Source organism: Rhinopithecus roxellana, chromosome 4, assembly GCF_007565055.1.
Source record: "Rhinopithecus roxellana isolate Shanxi Qingling chromosome 4, ASM756505v1, whole genome shotgun sequence".
In the NCBI taxonomy this organism is placed as follows: domain Eukaryota; kingdom Metazoa; phylum Chordata; class Mammalia; order Primates; family Cercopithecidae; genus Rhinopithecus; species Rhinopithecus roxellana.
In genome coordinates, this window is record NC_044552.1 from 31802958 (window position 1) to 31822942 (window position 19985).

At 52.0% G+C, this 19985-nt stretch overlaps 1 protein-coding gene across 4 annotated transcripts in view; it reads left to right on the forward strand.

The window, feature by feature from the left end:
• Positions 1 to 8315, forward strand: part of ZFAND3 (zinc finger AN1-type containing 3) — a 328986-nt gene extending 320671 nt beyond the window's left edge. For all 4 annotated transcript variants that reach the window (XM_030928148.1, XM_030928150.1, XM_030928149.1 and 1 more), the window contains one exon: positions 5926 to 8315. In XM_030928148.1, coding sequence (XP_030784008.1) covers positions 5926 to 6080 — 155 coding nt within the window. In that variant the 3' untranslated portion in view covers positions 6081 to 8315. The remainder of the gene's footprint in view (positions 1 to 5925) is intronic.
• The last annotated feature ends 11670 nt before the right edge of the window (positions 8316 to 19985 follow it).

Below are 19985 nucleotides of genomic sequence, written 5' to 3' on the forward strand. Positions count from 1 at the left end.
GCTCATCCCATATTGCTCTTCAGTGCCAGAAAGCAAAGGGACGCCCACACAAGTTCTTGAGCGTTTTGTGCAGATTTACTGAACACAGCTCAGGTATCCTTAAGGAAGCTCTGCAGCTTCCTCCTGGACCAGTATTTCATGAAAATCCAGTAATCCTGTGCTCGAAGGAGCAGGGTAGCCAGTCATGTGACTTGGCAGGGGAAAGGGCTATGGTTAAACCACATTTAGCAGGCAGATTACATTTTCAACCACTTTGCCATGACTCTTCCCCTCTCTTTTTGGGGGGTGAGCATCCTTTTAACTATATTCCCCTATCCCTTATCGTCCTTTATCCCTTCAAAGCACCAAATGATATATAGCTACAGTAAGCAAAAATCTGTTGAAATGTTTTTAAAATTACATGCCACTGAACAATAGGGCCATAAGGAAAATACAGATATGGGAATGTATGTATGTAAATGAGTCAGTGAATTTGATTTTTTTTATTTGTACAGATTTATGGGGTACATGAGAAATTCTGTTACATGTATATAATGCATGTGATCAGGTCAGGGTTAGGGTGTCTGTCACACGAGTACAGTACATTTTTGCTAAGTATAGTCATCCTACTGCACTAATATTGAATTTATTCCTTCTACCTTACTATGTGTTTATACCCTTTAGTCCACTTCTCTTCATCCTCCTCCCTCCCCACACTCACCCTCCCAGTCTGTCTCTTTTCACTCTCTACCTCCATGTGTTAAATTAGTTAGCGCCTGAATATAAGTGAGAACATGGGATGTTTGCCTTTGTGTGCCTGTGTATTTCACTTAAGATAATGACTTCCAGTTCCATCCATGTTGCTGCAACGGACATGATTTCATTCTTTTTGACTGAAGAGTACTCCTTTGTGTATATATACCACATGAATATCCATTCATCCCTTGATGGACACTGAGGTTGATTTCATATCTTTGCTTTTGTGAATAGTGCCACAATAAACATGCGAATGTAGCCATCCCTTTGATGTATTGATTTTTTTTCCTTTGGGTAGGTACCCTGTGGTGGGATTGCTGGATCAAATGATAATTCTTAGTTTTTTGAGAAATTTGCATACTGGTTTCTCTAGTGGCTTTCCTAGTTTACATTCCCACCAACAGTGGGAGTTCTCTCTTCTCTGCATCCTCACCAGGATCTGTTATTTTTTTTGTCTTTGTAATAATAGCCATAGTGACTGGGGTAAGATAATATAGCTCATTGTGGTTTTGATTTGTATTTCTCTGGTGATTAGTGATGTTGAGTATTTTTTTCATACACCTGTTTACTGTATATCTTCTTTTGATAATTGTCTATTCATGTCCTTTGCCCAATTTTTAATAGGATTTTTTTTCCTGTTTAAGTACCTTATGTACTCTGGATATTAGTCCTCTGTCAGATGAATAGTTTGCAGATATTTTTTCCCATTTGGCAGGTTTTCTCTTTGCCCGGTTGATCATTTCTTTTGCTGTGCAGAAGCTTTTAGTTAGTTAAGTCTCATTTGTCTGTTTTTGTGTTTGTTGCCGGTGCTTTTGAGGTCTTAGTCATAAATTCTTTGCCTAGATTAATGTCCATAAGAGTTTTCCCTAGGTTTTCTTGTAGTATTCTTATAGTTTCAGGTCTTGAGTTGAAGTCTTGAGTCCATTTTGAGTTGATTTTTGTGTGTGGTGAGAGACAGGGGTCCAGTCTCACTCTTCTGCATGTGGCAGGCCAATTCTCTGAGCACCGTTTATTGAAGGGGATTTCCTCTCCCCAGTGTAAGTTCTCATTGACTTTGTCAAAGATCAGCCAGCTCTGAATATGTGGCTTTATCTGATTTTGATTTTAATATATAACTTTTTAAAATCTGGGGAAAAAAGAAATACATGATACCCTGGGTAATAATACCAGAGCTGCTGTCATAGTTCAGCAGGTCAGTTCGGTGTCCTTAGTGTCTTCATCCCTTCTGGATGCCACTGTCCTTGGCCCTCTCTGGAAAGGCCCTTACTGGTTTCTAACAAATGATGTAGAGGAAGTGTTAAGGCTGGCCTGGCTAACACGACTGTAAATCCTCTGTGCTCTAAAACTGCTCATCATTGACATTATGGAAAATAGTCTTCTGTAGTAGCAGCCTGGGCTCATCTCTCTCCATACCCAGCTTGGATCCCAGAATTCAGTCAGAGAGCAACCCAAAGTTCATGACGCTTGCAGTGGTTTCTGGACACAGATCTGTGAGTACCAAGAAAAGAGGACAAAGTTTCATCCCATCCACCAGTCATTCCCATGCACCTCTGCCCGCCATCCCCTGTATCCAGGACAACCCCCTTCTGACACCAAAATGCATTTCGCCATTGGCTGCTGTCAGTAGATAATATCTGCTCAGCATTTGGGACAAGTTCCAGACATAACTTCCTCTTAGTGAATGATCCTGACAGGAGAAGGAATTGAGCTTTAATTTATGCCATCTAATAACTTCAGTGCAGCTACTTGGGAAGTTAGCCCTCCAGTGAATTATTACAATGCCATATATTCTCATTGCTACCAGCGCTGCTCCCAAAATCTATCTGCTGTTTAATAGTTTTTACCTTTCAAAAATGCAAGTTGGCTGGGTGTGGATTTTTGAAAACATTCCTCCTGCCTGCTGGGATTAGAGGGTGCCTTCTCATCCCAGCAATCCCAGCACTTGGAGAAGTCGAGCCGGGAGGAATGCTTGAAGCCAGGAGTGTGAGACCAGCCTGGGCAACACAGTGAGACCTTGTCTCTACAAAAATAAAATATAAGAAAATAGCTAGGTGTGGTGATGTGTGCTTGTAGTCACAGCTACTGGGGAGGCTGAAGCAGGAGGACCTCTTGAGCCCAGAAGGTTGAGGCTGCAGTGAGCTACGATAGCACCACAGCACTCCAGCCTGGTGACAGAGCAAGACCCTGTCTCAAAAAAAAAAAAAAAAAAAAAAAAAAGAAATCTAAGCCAGGTGTCAAGATGTGTCTAACATGTTCACAGAACCTGGGCAGAGAAATAAGGTGTTTTGGGCTGGTAGAGGGAATATTAGGGTAGCTACTGTGATAGAGGGTAAAGGGAATATCAGGTAGCTACTCCCTGGGTGGTAGAGGGAATATCAGGGTAGCTACTGTGGGTGTCACTCCCTGTTCCTTCTTCCAGAGGCCTGGGGCTCTCACATCCACCAAGTTGGCTGCTCACTAGCTGGCGGAAGGCAAGCTAAGCAAACATGGAGAAGGGGGGGCCAGATGCAGCCTTTGCCTTCCACCCCAGTCTGTCTTTGACTAATGAGGTGTTAAGCTGAGCCAGGAGCCAAGTTAATTCCAGTGGTAATCCATTTCCTGCTGCTTTTATTCAGCCAGCACCATTCATCAGAAGGAGAGGAGAGCCCCTGGGACCTTCTGAATCATCCCAGTATCTTGAAGAAAGGGAAGGGAATGGGCAGCAGGGGTCCACCCACCCCTTATTATGGATGCTGAAAGTACAGAAATATGTCAGGACTTGGTGACAGAAATGTCTACAGACACATCCTGATGCCATCCTGCTGGTGCCCCTACCCTAAGCCCTGACTGGCAACAGGTTCTCCCTCACCAGGTAGGCTTTGCTACGAAAAGATGATTTTGCTTGTTAGATGGAGGATGCATATTGAGGCCCATCCACGCCTCTGCTGCAAAATCCTTCAGGAGAAAGACAACTGGTATCCAATATCTTCGAGTAATGAACTTATCAGTAAATATAACACATGAGCTCATTAATCTTAACTTTGCTTTTGGACCAAGTGGGAGCTTGGCTTCTCAGGAGACAAAAATTTCATCTCTGTTCTTTTCCTTAAACCCAATCCCAATTTAGAGCCGAACATATTGCCCTGCTCTCCCTGGGAAGCAGTTAATAATGTGTTTTCTCACACAATGGATGGCCCAAGCTCAGCTGGGTCACTCCCAGCCCCCTAGGCTGTGTACACGTCCCTTGCACACAGCCTGGGCTCCAGGCTTTCTAGTAGGGTGTGAGCGCCAGCTACATCCTTGAGGCTGGTTGGTCCCCAGCCATTGAAGACACCACACACTCTCCTTCCTTCAGGCTGAGGAATATAGGTGAAGTTAATCTTAGAAGTTAAGGCTATTGAATATTAATCTTAAATCTTAAGGCTGTTGAAACTGTTGTTCATCCTGGCCACTTCTTCCTTGCTTGGGCTCTTGCTGCTCTTCTAAAAGCACAGCCTCTACATCTCTGAAAAGAAATTGATGTGAGGAGGGATGAGTCAGTTTGCAAGGGCTGTTCTTTATGGCCTGGATGAGGGCTTAAAAGAAAGAAGTCTAAAAAGAGATGCCATGCCGTTGGCTTGGAAAACAAGTGAGGAGAGTGTTTGCCTGGGCAGGCTGCTGTGGGATGCCTGCTGCAGACAGGGGGAGCAGGTTTAGGAATGGATCTGGACTCACCCAGAAGCTTGCTCCTGTGGACCTGATCTAGGCGCACGGGGCCTAGAGGTGTGGTGAGTTAATGCCGATGGGATAAGAAGGTGGTGAGGAGCCAGCCAGCACTGGCAGGTGTCTTCCTAGCCCTGATCTTGCTCTCCCCAGTGTTCCTGAAAGAGACAGCCAGCAGACCCTGCGGACCTCAGACGTCTGTGCTCCACATGCATATCATCCGCTCTAGAAATTGCCTGGGAAGCGGGAGGGAATGGGTGACACCCTGGTGCAGCTGTGCACCCTGTGTTCTCCTTGTTCCCGGCCCAGAGTGACGTTACCTGTACCAGCTCTCTGCTTGGTAGGCCTCTTGATCTTTCATCACTGATCTTTTTCTCTTATTTACCAGACCAATGTCTCCCTCGGATTTCTCTGCCTCAAAAAGAGCCTTGCAGCATCCTGCACTTCTGGGAGGGAAGGACAGTTGGGAGGCCCTGGGTGTGGGGATCTCAACCTTGCCCACCTACCTGGTGAAGTTAGAAATACCAGGTTCTGGCTGGGTGTGGTGGCTCACGCCTGTAATCCTAGCACTTTGGGAGGCCGAGGCGGGCAGATCGCAAGGTCAGGAGATCGAGACCATCCTGGCTAACACGGTGAAACCCCATCTCTACTAAAAATATAAAAAATTAGCCGGGCGCGGTGGCGGGCGCCTGTAGTCCCAGCTACTCAGGAGACTGAGGCAGGAGAATGGCGTGAAACCTGGGAGGCGGAGCTTGCAGTGAGCTGAGATCCGGCCACTGCACTCCAGCCTGGGTGATAGAGCGAGACTCCCTCTCAAAAAAAAAAAAAAAAAAAAAGAAGTGTCAGGTTCCTTGGAGATGGCGATTCGAGCCCAGCATTGCTGTCCTTTCCTCTGTTTCTATCTAATACCTTTTCTAGTACTAGAAATAATCCACTTTCCTTTGAGAGCCCCCACTCATTTGTGCGTTGTGGTTTGATCACTCCCACCATCCTCTCTAGCCCCTGCTGTACAGGAGGTGCAATGTCATTTAAGACATAATCATTTCTCCTGCCTCTTAGAAATGGTGGGCATCCTGTGGTGGAAATCACAGTTTTCCTGAGCCAAGCAAAGTGCTGAGCTGACAGCCTGTGCTCTTCCGCCTGCATGGTGCTGGAGGGGGGCGCAGAGCCCACTCATTTCCAAGGAGAGGGCTGTGTCTCACTGCAGCCATCAACTTAGGATTCTGCCCTTCAAGGGTCCAGGCAGGGGCAGCCTCTGAGCAGCCACAGCTTGTGAGTTCGGAGGGCGTCAGACGAGCTTGAGCATCTGTGGAATGCGAAGTGCTGACCCTCTTGCTACAGGGTGTGGGTAGTTGGAGTGAGCTCTCTGCTGCATCAGGAACCCCTGCAGTGACTGTTGTCCACCCACTGGGATGCCCTTCCATCCTCTGGACAAAGGCAATAGTGAGGCTCTGTGCACTTGGAGGCCACCCTAATTCTCTCTTTCCTCTGCTTCTCCCACTGCTGCAGGTTATGTGTTCTGTATGTTACATCGCCTTCCCGAGCAGCACGACTGCACATTCGACCACATGGGCCGCGGCCGGGAGGAAGCCATCATGAAAATGGTGAAGCTGGACCGGAAAGTGGGGCGCTCCTGCCAGCGCATTGGGGAGGGGTGCTCCTGAAGGCCAGGCATGGCCACCACATGACGCTGTTCTTAGTTCACTAATGTTAGCCTTATTTAGGACAAAGTCAGCCAGACACCTTGTACTGGGCACGCGTCAGACTGCAGCCAGTCCGTTTCCTTTCTTTAGCCAGCCATCCTGGTACTGTAGTTTAGGGGTTGATGGTGGTTGAAATTGATTTCTGGCTGGTTACTAAGGTGCCTGCTAGCCATTGTATAAAATTAAAACATGAAGAATATTTTTTTTGAGCATGGCTAGTGGATTTAAAACAACACATACCTGTCACTGCTGGAGTCAAACTTATAAAAAGCCTTAAGTGGAAAGTGTTCCAGACGGAGACTCTGAGTTAATAGAGGAGTAGAAGCTGGTGTTAAAGTTCCCACGACGCACATGGCTTTGCCAGAAACTCTGTTTAATGTTCGGCCTTTCACCTCTTCACTTATCCTTAGTCCCAGTAGCCAGGATACCTGATGGCCACGTGTGCCTTGGCCACAGGAGGCTGCTGAGATTGGCCACATGGCTGGGCTGGGTGGTGGCCTCACTCTCCCACAGAGCTGGAAATGGGGGGTGGGGGACAGATTCTTATGGAAATTTTTTTTACCTGACTTGCTATGAAAAAACTCATCACACAAGAAGAGAATCAGTAACCTCACTTTGAAAATTAGCTCCACTCAAGACTAGTCCACGAACGAGACCCGCCTTTTCTACACAGGATCCAAGGTCATGAGAAGCAGCCAGAGTGCCCTGCCCCCGCCGGCTCTGGTCTGCCATTCGCCAGTGCAGGGATCTGGCACGGACCAGATGCGGCGAATGGCAGCACAGCGCGGTGGCCGGGTCTGCACACTGGCCTCTGCAGCCAGATTTCTATATTGGGAGTTTTTTAAAAAGACATTTCATAGCCAACAAGAATCAGTAGAAGTGCTGGGAGCAGCTAGGGAAGCTGCCGCCCACAGGCTCTGCCCCTTCCAGCTGGAGCCGCCCGTGCCTCCAGGGGCCAAGAGGATGATGCCGTGGCCTCCATTCTCGTTTCTATGCAGCCCCATAGTCCAAGGACACCCAGTCCACATCTACCACATAGCAAGTTTAGTAAGAGAAGGCAGCATATGTCCCAGGGACAGTGGGTTTGGATCTGTCTAGAACAGCAGTTTGTGGCTGTGGCCCAGCTCCGAGAGTGGTATTTGCTCTGGTGGGTGTGGGCCTGAGGGTACATTTCTCCACCTGTGCCCCCTCGTGTTCACAGAGGAGTTCAGCAGCTGCAGCTGCTCAGGCCAGATGGGGAAGGGTGGGGGTGGGCCTCATTGCCCCATGTTAGGAAATCACTACCAGTCAGGTGGGGCTGGGGCTGGGGCTGGGTGGACAGGATCAGGATTCTCTTGAAAGCCCAGGCAGGGTAAGCGGTCCCAGTGGTTCTAGGTCCGCATCTGATCCAGGTGGGTGAGGGCAGGAGGCCCCTGCAGAGGCAGCGTGGATCTGCCCACACATAGGCTACTGGAATAGTTTAACCCAGCAACTTTCCTTTTTATAAAACAACAAATGGTTCAACTCTGTCTGCAAATTAACAACTGAGCACCTGCAACTGCAAATATTTTTTTGATCCGACGTACTGAAATAGGAAGTCATGCTCTTCCCACCCTCCACCCACCAGAGTGGAACCCGCTGCAAAATCCCCAGCCTTAATTCTTGCTTCAGGACCCAGACGGGTGTCTTGCTCTAGGGCAGCCCAGGGCAGAGGGGCCAGGTCTGCCCAGCGTTTACCACTGCTGTCAAGCCACAGCCCTTGGCCACCATACGGGCCATCCTCAGTGAGGCAGCCCCGCCTAGGCCTCCGCCAAGCTCTGGTCCCGAAGAGGCTGTGCGCTCCTTTCCCGGCCCTCCCCAGGCCCTGCCCACTGCCTGCGGCGTGGAGGCAGCCGTGGGAAGGAGCCCTGGGGAGCCGGCCCAGGGGAGCGAAGCCCATGTTCGCTTCCTGACTTAGAGCTGGGGGTGGGGGGGGTGGGGGGTGGGGCTTGTTCCCCTGCAGTATCTGTTCTGTGAAGTTTGTTAAATGTAAGGAAAGCTTAAATTCTTGTATCTTTAAAAGAGAAAATCTTATTTAACCCTTCTGTGTTCTAGATTTACTTACACACATAGCCTAGAGCTCAGTTTTAGTTTTAACATTGTGAAAATATTAAAAGATTCTTGTAACTTTATTCTTTTTTCTCCTGCTGAAAAAAAAATTAAACCAATCGTATGAAAGTTTCGCTTCCTTGTTTCACCCATTCTCCTAAGTGCCCCCTGGGTTGCTGGGAAAACTGACCCATCTCCTTGGCCAGGGCTGGAAAGAGCTGGGGGCCTTGTGTGCAGAGTCCGTCTGCAGTACTTGGGGGCACTCGTCCGGTTAGTGTCCGGGCTAAACAGCCGCTTCCTTGCTTTTTGTTGGGGGCTTCTGCCCTGGGCAGCTACGGGGCTGGCCTTGGGGTAAAGGTGGGTCTGCAGGGCCAAGCCTGTGCCAGCAGCCAGGAGGTTACACACTGGGGGAGATGAGAAAATGAGCCCCAGCCCTGAGGGCCCCAGGCATGAGTGGAGCGGGTGCTGAGTCTTGAGGGAAGGCAGCATGCCCTAGACCTGAACCCCACCCTAGGAAGGGCCTCCAGGATGGATGACGAAGGCTCCCAAAGGCTGGCTTGGAGGGAGGTGTGTGCTGTGGCACTCTTTAGTGTATAGGATGAACTTACTACATTTTTAAATGTTTAAAAAGCATTTGGTAGGACGGGCGCCATGGGTCATGCCTGTAATTCCAGCACTTTGGGAGACAGAGGTGGGCAGATCACGAGGTCAGGAGATCGAGACCACGGTGAAACCCCATCTCTACTAAAAATACAAAAAGTTAGCCGGTGTGGTGACAGGCGCCTGTAGTCCCAGCTACTCGGGAGGCTGAGGCCAGACAATAGCGTGAACCCGGGAGGCAGAGCTTGCAGTGAGCCGAGATCGCGCCACTGCACTCCAGCCTGGAGCGACAGAGCGAGACTCCCTCTGAAAAAAGAAAAAAAAAAAAAAAACATTTGGCAGGGCAGGGGCAAGGCCCGGGGGTGGGAACTGTCCCCACTACTTTTAGGACAGAGATACTGACCACACAGTTGTCATGAAAGTGCCCAGTGGTGGTGAACAAGCATGTGGGCAAAGGGCAAGAGGGCTTTGGTGGCCCGGGTGTGAGGCAGCCTGCAGGGAGCAGTGGGCTGTGCTCTGCCCACTGGTCCGCAGGAACTGGGTCTGCGTCAGCTCCCTCCTGATTGCTTCACAGAGGATTTTATGCCAACAAAAATCCACAGCAAGAAGAGGGGATGGTGGGAAGACAAGGAGAAACCTTCCTGCTGGGTGGTGTGAGAAACAGGAAACCATGGGTGGGAGGGGGCCGTGGTCTTCAAGGGAGCCATCGGCAGCACATTCAGGGAGCTGTGAGCAGCCCCTCTAGCCCCAAGAAGGGGATCTCCAGGAGAGAGGGCACCAGATGGGCACGACAGCAACACAAACACCCAAGAGAAGCCTGCAGGAGTCTCAAAAACTGGCTTCCTCTGCAGCCATTCTCACAACTGTGTGGGAAGGCTCCAGGGAGGGGAGGGAGGAGTGATTGGAGAAAGACATGGAGCCTTGGGACCCGGGGCGGACTCTGGGGAAACTCAGCACAGCTCTAGGCCTGCGAGGGGGCCCCATGTCTTGTCAGCACTGGGTCCTGTCAGAGGGCTTGGAGAAGGTCTAAGAATCAGAGATAGATACAGACAATTAGACAAATAATAACAGTGTATTAATGCCTACCAGAAATACGCAGGAAGAGGAGCCGCAGACCCTGCATGACTCAGCTGTGAATAATATTTACATATAAATAATGTGAACACAAATACGAGTGAATATTGCTCTGGTAAATATGTATGCTGGATCTCAGTAGGAGACTGGGAGAGGGAAAGAATATGCCTGTGTATTGATGGCAGAGGGTAAGAGAGCCAAGTTCTTGTTCTTAGCAGGAAATCAACAAAGGATGTCCAAAGCTGAAAACTCGAGAGTAGTCTGTTGTTCAGAAATACGGAGGTAAAAGAGGAAGAAAAAGCTTAAAGTTCAAATTGGTTTTCTTTGGGATAGGAGATAGGAATACAGTAGGCCTTATATTTATGACTACAGTTAAACGTGTAACATTGATTGAAAAATTGAAACGCTTAATACGGGAATGATGGAAGCCCTTCCTGGGAATTGAGGGGCAAAGTCTTCAGAAACCTGCCTCACTCTTCTCGGAAAGTGGGTTTCAGGGAGTTCAGGTCTCTGAGATGCAACCTGGAGTGTTGGTTTTGATCAGAGCTGCTGTGGAAGAGGCAGGCAGCTGGCACATCACAACACAGCGCACGTTTAAAACCCCCAAGGCTGAGGGCGGTGGCTCGAGCTTATAATCCCAGCACTTTGGGAGGCCAAGGTGGGAGGATCCCTTGGGTCCAGGAGTTCAAGACCAGGCAACGTGGTGAGACCTCATCTGTACGAAAAAATACATATTTTTTTCCTTTTCAAACCCTGCATGTGGCATGTGATGCAAAAAAAATTTGTTTTAAATCACTGTGGGGAGGGGGTGGTGGTACACGCCTGATAGTCCCAGCTACTCGGGAGGTGGAGGTGGGAGGATCACTTGAGCCCGGGAGTTGGAGGCTGCAGTGAGCTAGGATTGTGCCACTGCACTCCAGCGTGGGCAACAGCCTGAGATCCCATATCTAAACATATATATATATATATATATATATGTATATTTGTTCTTTTTTTAATTTAAAAACCCTGGGAAAGGTGGCTCTGGCAACACTAAGCTTGTTTGTTACCAAGAAACCTTAATCAGCACACCTTGGGAAAAGTTGCCCTGGGTCACTGAGCACCTACTGTGTGCCATACACCCGAAGAACTCTCCCTCGATCCCATGTGATTCCACTTGGAGACACCTAGAGCAGTCAGGTTCACTCCCTTCATCAGGTCAGCCTGGAAGCGCCTGTCTCTGGGCTGGCTGGGCAGATGCATGGAATGTCACCTTTCCCTTGGCTTAAGTGCTGTGCCCAAATTCACACAGAAACAGAAGGGTGTTTCCTGCCTGTCACTGGAGACTCTGGGATGGAAAAAGTGCCTGGAGCAGGAGGGTGGGCGACACCGAGTACGTGCTGGGCCCAGGCCTGGCCCTCCCGCTGCACACCCTCTGCGGCATCGCATAGGGTTAGGTGATTGAATTGTTGGCAAATGAGAGCCCCCCAGACCCGGGACCTAATAGAAGGCCTTTGGAGTTTTTGACCTGAAAGGACCCCACACCGAGGGCTCCCCTCCTGGCCACCTCTTCCAGGCAGCTCCACCAATCCTTGCAGTGAGGGGTGTCGTTGAAGGGGCCTGGGGGACACATCACAGGGTTCGATGGGAGAACTCGCTGACAGGGAGCTGGGGTGTCTCTGGAGTCCTCAGGCCCACGCCCACCAAGCACCAGGAGGAGTTGAAGAGGAGGGAGTCCCAGACTAGGAGGAGAGGGATCCGCTCTGTGTGACAAGGTGCCGAAGTTTGGGGGTGGGGTGGGGACCAACACATAGACCCCGAGGTAAAGCTCTGGGTCTGCACTGTGGGGGCCCCATTAAGGGCATCTTCCAGCCCGCAGCCCACTGGATAGGGTGACCTTCATTCCACACCTGCTATATGCCAGGCTGCGTCCCAGACACTGGGGATATGGTGGTGACCCAAACTACAGCCTACAGCTAGAGGGAACAAAATAAGGGCAGTGCAAAGAATATTAGGGGGGTGACAGGCATACACGATACGCAGGGGGAAGGGAGCAGGGAGAGAAGCACAGGGTCTGAGGGCCTTTCTCTGCGATGGGCGTGGAGGGCCCTGCCTGCCGCCTGGGGCTTCAGTCAGGCTGCCACTGTGCCAGGAACAGCCTGCAGGGAGCGGGGGAGGATGCAGACCAGAGGACCGGCTGGCTGGTCCCAGAGACCAGCAGGAAGGTTCAGTGCCCCGAGGTGGCAGGGAGGTGGCGAGAAGAGCCGGATCCTGGACTGATTTTTGAGGGTGGAGATAGCAGGAGTCACTGACAGGCTGGGTGTGGGTGAGAGAAGAGAGGAACTGTAGGCAATTTCTAGTTTGGAGTGTGAGCCGCTGGAAAGCTAGATATGCCATTAATGAATGACGGGCAGGAGTGTGAAGGGGGTGGGATGAGAGCAGACTGCTGAGGTGTAGACAAGACACCCAGCTAGAAGTGTGTGTGTGTGTGTGTGTGTGTGGCGGGGCCGGGGGGTTGGGGGTGGTGCCTGGATACACAGTTCCAGGGCTCAGTGGAGAGGTCCTGGCTGGAGATGGGCATTTTTTCCCCAGTAATTTTTATGGTAGTAAAACATACAGAACATGCAGTCTGCCATCTGAACCATCTTTAAGTGTACAGTTTAGTATTATTCAGTCTCATAGTGTGGTACAATCATCGCCCGTGTCCATCTCCAGAACTGGAAGGGGAATCACATAGTACTTGTCTGTTTGTGTCTGGCTGATTTCACCAAACACGATGTCCTCCGGGCTCATCCACGTGGTAGATGTGTCCGTGTCCGTCTTAAGGCAGACGCTCCTGCCCCGTATGATGGAACACACGTGCTTGCCCGGCCCTCTGTCAGCGGGCACTGGGACTGCTTCCATATGGTAGTTATTGTGAATGAGGCTGCTGTGGATGTCGGTGTACAAATGAGATACAGAGTTTCGAGTCACCTGCATACAGCTAGTATTTAAAGCCACAAGCTGGGCCAAGGACACCAAAGAAGGGAGTGTAAATGTAGAAGAGATGGATGGAGGCTGTGCCTGGGGACGCCATCCAGGGAGCTGGAAGAACCTGCAGAGGAGACCGAGAAGGAGCTGCCAGCAAAGCAGGAAGAGACGGAAAGACGAAGTCCCAGAAGCCAGGCGGGGAAAGGAGCACTTCGAGGAGCAGGGAGTGGCCACTTCCGTGAGCTGCTGCCCAGGCCCCAACCGTCCCCGGCGCTGAGGACCGATTCCAGGGGAGGGAGACTGGGAAGGCCACCCAGCTGAACCTCTTCTTTAAGCAGTTTTGCTACAATGGAAGCAAATGGGCAGGAGAGTGGATGTGGGGGCGAGGGAGTTAATTTTTGAATAAGGAGAAGTCGCCGCATGTTTTGATGCTGTTGGAATGATCCCGTAGCGAGGGGAAAATTTGGGATCAATGCCATGATGGCACGTAGAGCGCAGGGTGGCAGGTGTGGGCACAGGGCCAGCAAGCGGGAGTGGGACCCTTCTGTTCTGTGTTCTCAAGGACATACGGAGCAGGGTTGCGAGGAGTGAATGAGGTTGGGTAAGGGGGTAGCAACAGTTTGGTGGGGCACTGGCGTGGATTTACCGGGAGACAAAGCCTTAGCTTGAGGCCCCTCACTCGTGATTGGACCTCGGCAATGTGTTTGCATGTTCCCAAGAGTTTATAAAATTTGCAGAAGTGAGATACTTTAACTGCAGTTGGTTAAAACTGTTCCCTCCTTCCATTCTAACTTCCCTTCCTTCATACTTCCTCTTCTGTTGGGTGATGTTTAGGCCACATGGTACTTTTGGGATCTGGCTAAGGGTAAGCAGAGTTAGGGACACGATTCGTTTGAGGTTAGTGGGATACACTTGTGCGGTTCACAGTCACTTCTGCATTTAGTAGGTCATTGCCAGTCATCCTGGGGTAGGACTGGCTTCAAGAACATGCTTCTTGTCCACTGCCTGACACCTGGTGTGGTAAACATAAGGAGCAAGGCCACGGTTGTATTGTGCTAGGTCCTTCGGGACCTGGAACAGGGAGTACAGATTGTGGAGGAGAGATGAGGCTTGATATGTTGGAGCCAGAAGTCTGTGGAAAATTCTTCCCGCCAGCAGGTGTGTGAACGTAAACCAGGAAGACTTGATTCTCATCAGTACCTGCTCGATACAGACGTTTGCTCTCGTCAGGAACACGCTTGACGATGCTGCACAATCAGAAGCACACCACACTCCTGTCAGAGCATTAAGGATGAGTTTAGGAACGCTGGGCGTGTTCTAGAATCTCACAGCTCAGACATGAAAGAAACTTGGTAACAATTCCCCCACACTGGACTATAGCTCTAAACATTTCCATGACTGCGCCAATAAGAGTTGTGAAGATGAAAGAGACTTTTCTAAAGTAGCAATAATTCAAAACAGAGATCAACCACGCTCGAGGAAAGATTGAGGGACCTTTCTATTCCTACATGATACTACAAGATCATCATCACGGGAATGGGTGATGAAAGAGGGCACAGCCAGGCAATGTAGGAGCAAAGTGTGACAGATGTGTCACCACCAGTGAGGGTGAGCTGCAGACATCTGGGTATTTGTCAACTTTAAAACGTGTAATTTGTTGTGAATTCTTTTCCCATTTTGTACCTAATTTGAGAGTCAGAATTTTTACTCTTTTTCTTAAAGGGGGGCTCCCAAACTGTCTAATCTTCCGGCCCTGTGTAACCCGGGGAGGCTCCGAGCGCCACCCCCGCGGGGCACAGGTCTTTCGCTGTGACCCAGGACCCTGACTGAGAGGCAGCGCGGTTGGGTCAGCTGACAAGACTGTCCTGGCGCAGGGGCAGGTGCGGATGTCTCCTCTGGTATAAGCTCCTTATCTTGTCCCGAGACGACACGTTGAGTGGCACTGGTCTGAGAGAGCAAATGAGAAATGTGGAGATGTCGTGATTGTTAAACGTCTTTTCTCTCAATTCTCTGGGGCTCCTCCTGTGGAAAAGCGGAGCCTCTCCCCTTGGACATGGGCAGGAGCGCCTGTGGTGGAGGTGACCTTCCCGGCCATGAGGCCACATCTGAAAGTGGCGTGAGAAGGCCCACCTGGCTCTCTCAGGCGACATGAGCCTTGGGAACACGGGCTGACGCGCAAGAAGTCTGGCCATTCACACGAGTAGGTTGGTGATAATCAAAGAGCAGAAAGTAAGTGACAGCGAGGATGTGGAGAGGCTGGGACGCTTGTGTGTCGCTGGCGGGAACGTGAAACCGTGCAGGCGCCGCGGTAGACCCTCTGCCGCTTGTCAAAAATCCAACAGGGAGTTACCACGGGACCCAGCAATGCCAGTGCTGGGCACACACTCTGAGAGCTGAGAGCGGGACGCACACACGCCCCCGGGTTGCAGGCAGCCCTGTTCACCATAGTCCAAAGTAGAAACAACGCAAGTGTCCGTCACGGGGTGGAAGGATCCACAAAGCCTGGCGCAGGCCTGCAGTTCAGCCATAAACGAAGGAAAGTGCTGACCCAAGCGCAGCCCGGGGGAACCTCGGAAGCATTCTGCAAAGCGGAAGGAGCCAGCCGCGAAGGCGAACGTGCATTCAGCAGCAGGGTGGCGGCGCCGCAGGGACAGACAGCAGGTGGGCTGGCACCAGGAGTTGGGGGAGGAGAGGTTAAGAGCAACTGCCCAATGGGTGTGGGGTTCCCTTCTAGGGTGAGGGACGTGGTGATGAGAATGTTCTGGAAGTGGTGGTTGCGCAACACCGTGATGTGCCAAATGCCACCGCCACCTCGCCCGGCTAGTTTTTTGTATTTTTTTTTAGTAGAGACGGGGTTTCACCGTGTTAGCCAGGATGGTCTCGATCTCCTGATCTCGTAATCCACCCGTCTCGGCCTCCCAAAGTGCTGGGATTACAGGCTTGAGCCACCGCGCCCGGCCGAATTGTTCATTTTAAATGGTGAATTTTACATTCTGTGAATTTCACCTCAATTAAAGAAAAAAAATATTGCTCCTTTGAAGCCTCTGTGCTGAAGAGACCATGTGGCGAAACCAGACGGAGACGGTGGTGCCCAGGTGCCCAGCTGTGCACCAGCTGTACCCGTGGCCAGCGAGCAAGGCTCCAGATGACCCACCCCAACCTTTGGGCTGACCTGGAGCAGATAGGAGCCGTCCCTGCCAAGCCCTGGCCAAACTACAGGTTCCTCAGCAAAACAAATGTTGTTTTAGGCCACCAAGTCCTGCAGGGTGGTTCTGCGATGTCAAGAGGACTTGCAGGGAGCTCTTGGCCCCACGGCGGTCATGGGTTGAGAGTGGGCACAGTCAGCCAGATTCCAGAGGGTGTTGCTGGGCCTCCCGGGTGGCTGTGCCAGGTGAGGATGGGACTAGAGAGCTGTGTGGGGACCGGATCGGGGAGAGGGCCCTCCTGGGGGGCCTGCTATGAGCAGGGACAAAATGTGTGACATCAGCAGTCCTGGTGGACTCAAGGCAGGAAGTGCAGGTAGGGCAATGGGTGGCAGGAGGAGGGAGGGTTCTGGCACCTTCCATGAGGCCCTCAAAGGAAGACCTGCCTTTTCCAGGCTCCGCGGCTCCCTTTCCACTTGGTCAGCTCTGGCAGCAGGGAAGGGAGCCCCGGGCTTGGAGTCAGGATGCGGTTCTGGGCCAGCTCAGCCTCTCTCAGGCTGGGAGAGCTTTAATGGGCCCCCCGGCCTCTCGTTCCCCAGCTGGGGAATGTGGAAGGTTCCACAATCTCAGACCCTTGCCTGGTGGCTCTCGGCCATGACTGCCTTTAGAATCACCTGCGGAGTTTTTAAAGATTTCCGTGTCCGGATCCACCCAAGACCAAGACCAAGTCAGTCTCTGGGGTGGCTGGTCAGGGGTGGGTCCTTACAAAGCTCTGCAGGCAATTCCAGGATGCAGCCGGATCAAAGCCACACCCTAATGCGGCCTCGCAGCTGCCCTGCCGCACAAAGGCACGAAAGCCTGAATCTGGAACCTTGTGACACTCATTCTCCAACTGGAGCACCCCGGTGTGCAGATGGAGTGAGTCCTGGGTGGATTTTCTCAGAAAGGGCTCCCTGGTTTTTTTCCCCTTAAATTTGCAGCCCATGGAAGCTGGGCAATGGTGTGTGATGGGGGACATCGGGCTTGGCCCCACGTGGTGTCATTGTCTTCCGTGGGTGTTTGCTGCTTTTCATAGGCTCCTGGGCATCTCCACCTCCAGGCAGGGCCCTGAGGCACACCTCCCTCCGGGCGGGGCCCTGGGGCACACCTCTGGCCTCCAGCAGCTGTGAGGGGAAGCTGGGGTTTGCCAGGAGCAGCAGCCCCCTCCTTGTGTCCTTGTCTCTTAGTGATCTGCTGCCCCAGGAGGGCCGTGGTGACAGGCGGTCATCAGGGCATCACCGGGAATGGCACAAATATGGCAGACGTCTCACCACGTCTGTGCCTCGCTCCCACTGGCCCAGCTGTCAGGAGTGGCTGGGCTGCCACCTCACTCTTGCACTTCTGTCCCCCCAACCCCTGCAGGCTCCTGAGCTGCCCTTGCCCACCTCAGGGCATCTGACCTGTGCCCTTGGCCCTTGGTCACATCTGCAGTGTCATCGGTTGGGATGGGCGCTTGTGGTCCCATGGTAGGGCCTCCTGGCTCGGGCCTGTCACCCTGTACCCAGCGCTGCTGCCCGTCAGGCTTCTCTGGGTATCTCCCCAACAGCTTCCGGAGGCCAGCAGGGTTCCCCAGGGCCCTGCCCACTCCCAAAGGACCAGGCCCCTAGAGGTGACTCCAGATACTCTGAGGAGCCCACATTTCCAAAGGGGACCCAGATAAGACAGGAGAATCAGCCGGGAGGAATGCCCAGGAGTGGAGTGGACGGAGGCGCCTGACGGTGAAATGCAGTGTTAGGACTATGTTGTAATAAAAATGCAGGCAGAAAGGGCCACTGGTGTAGACCCAGAGAACGTTATCATCAGAACGGCTGGCGTCTCTCTCTCTCTCTCTCTCTCTGTCTCACACACACACACACCCACACACACACTCACCACCTCCCTCAACCCCCGCCCCAGGCTCATTTAATCCTCGCAGTCCCAAAAGGTGTTACTGTTAGCTCCATTGGACAGACGAGAAAACCAAGGCTGCTGAGCAGGTGCAGGGAAGGAAGGAAGCCCCATGGCGTTCTTTGCCCTGGAACAGGTGGGGCCTGCCCTGGCGGAGGCACGGCCACTCTGAATTGCTCATGGGTCTGAGGACACTGTGTCATCTGTCTGTTTTCGTGCTGGGTTCGATATGGAAACGTCCAGTCCAGCCTGCCCCGGGCTTTGGGTCACCCTCTGTTTCTTGGCTTCCACCATTTCCTGAGCTGCCGGCACCTTCTTGTTTTCCATTCTGTTTTTGTTTTGTTTTGTTTTAAGCGATTGGTCTTTTTGGTCATTGCTTATGACGGGGAGAAGGGGGTGTAACATGCTCATCTTACTTTTTGCACACATTCCATTTTAGTCAAGACTGTCAACTTGCCCTCCAAACTGGCAGTCTGCCACCTGGAATTCGAAGTCCAAGATCTTTAAAATTAAACTAGGTGAAACAAGTAGAATGTTCTGGAAGTGTTGAGGTCTCAGCTAGGTGAGGAGACAATGAAATGTGGAGCCACTTCAGAAGAGTCTGTCCTTCCACGTCCTGGGCCAGTGAATACTGGTATGGGAGACGCAGGGTGGCTACGGGGCGCTGGGGGAAGTCCTGTCAATGGAAGAAATGCTAAGACTCTAGAGGTGGGCAAAGGGTGTCTTTAGAGTCTGTCGTCCATCCCTACCAAAATGAAAGACCAGTGTGTTAGAAGGCCTGTAAACATCAGAAAAGGAAAATGGGGTCCCAGAGCCCACACAGGAGCTCACAGTGAGCCTCAGGGACTGTCCCAAATGTGGGCAACGCCAAAAACCACGTGAGCACCCCCCAGAGCCGGGTGCTGCCTGGGGGCCTGGCCAGCCCTCAGCCTCCTCTCGCGTGAGCCGGCCCTGCCTTGGGCTGCATTGCCAGCTGCGGGGACAGCCTCGGAGCCCTCAGCCTCCTTTGCTGTCCCCTTTCACCTCCCCAGGCTCCAGCTGCTTGGCTGCCCAGGGCTCAACCTACGACCAGCCCCTCTGCCTGGTCCCCTCCTCTAGGCTCTTGGTTCTAAACACCGGAGATGCCGGTGACCCCCAACCCCTCCCTCTAGCTGGGACCTCACCCATCCCCGGGCTCAGGGTCCTCGCTGCTGACTGCGCATCTAGTCTGGCTGTCCTCAGAAGCACTGGGTGGGTTGTCAGAATCAGAACCAAGGAGGGCACTTAAGAATGTGACCCCTGGGTCCACAGCAGCCCCCCTGAATCAGAACCTGTCAGGGCGGGCGGTGAACACATGTCACTTGGTCAAGTTCCCAGGTGATTCTCACCCACCACAGAGTTTGAGAACTACCGTTGTAGTCATCGAATACAACAGAAACACATTACACCCTGAGGCAAACCAAAATTATCAGGTCATCCTGACTCGTTCTGGAGTCCAAATGATAAAATCTTAATGAGTCCTACAAACTGGGGCTCCCAGTGTTAAAATGGTTTTACCCTGCCGATGTCTGAAGAGAAGGCATGATCCTCTGGCTTGGGATAATGTGAGGAAGTTGCTGTTTTTCCATCACAAACAGACTAGTGTGACTTGAATTTGTGTCATTTTCTTTAGCTGCTTGTTGGGGTTTGTGTTTGGGGTTTCTAAGTCAGGCTCCCTGGCCTCCCCTCTCTCTGAAAACCCAGCATGTCCAAAACTGACCACCTCCAAGCGGCTCCTTCGCAGCCTTGCAAGTCCGGAAAGGGCAGTCCCATCTGGGGGTCAGCCTTGCCTCTGCTTCTTCTCTCAGGCTGTGCGTGCAGCAATCCTGCGGGGCCCGGCACAGCAGAGCCCTCCACCTCCCCTGCTCACAGCCCACTGCCGCCATGCTCCATCCTCCCCACCCCCGCCGGCCCCAGTGCACTCTCCAGGCAGTGGCTGGTGAGCCTGTCCCAGGGTGAAACCGATTAGGGCCTCCTCTGCTCAGAACTCCCCACTGGCTCCCGCCTCAGAGACAAGCCTGACATTCCACAAGGATCCATGAGGCCTCCTTACCCCCCTCACCCTGGCCCGCCACCCCTGCCCCTCCTC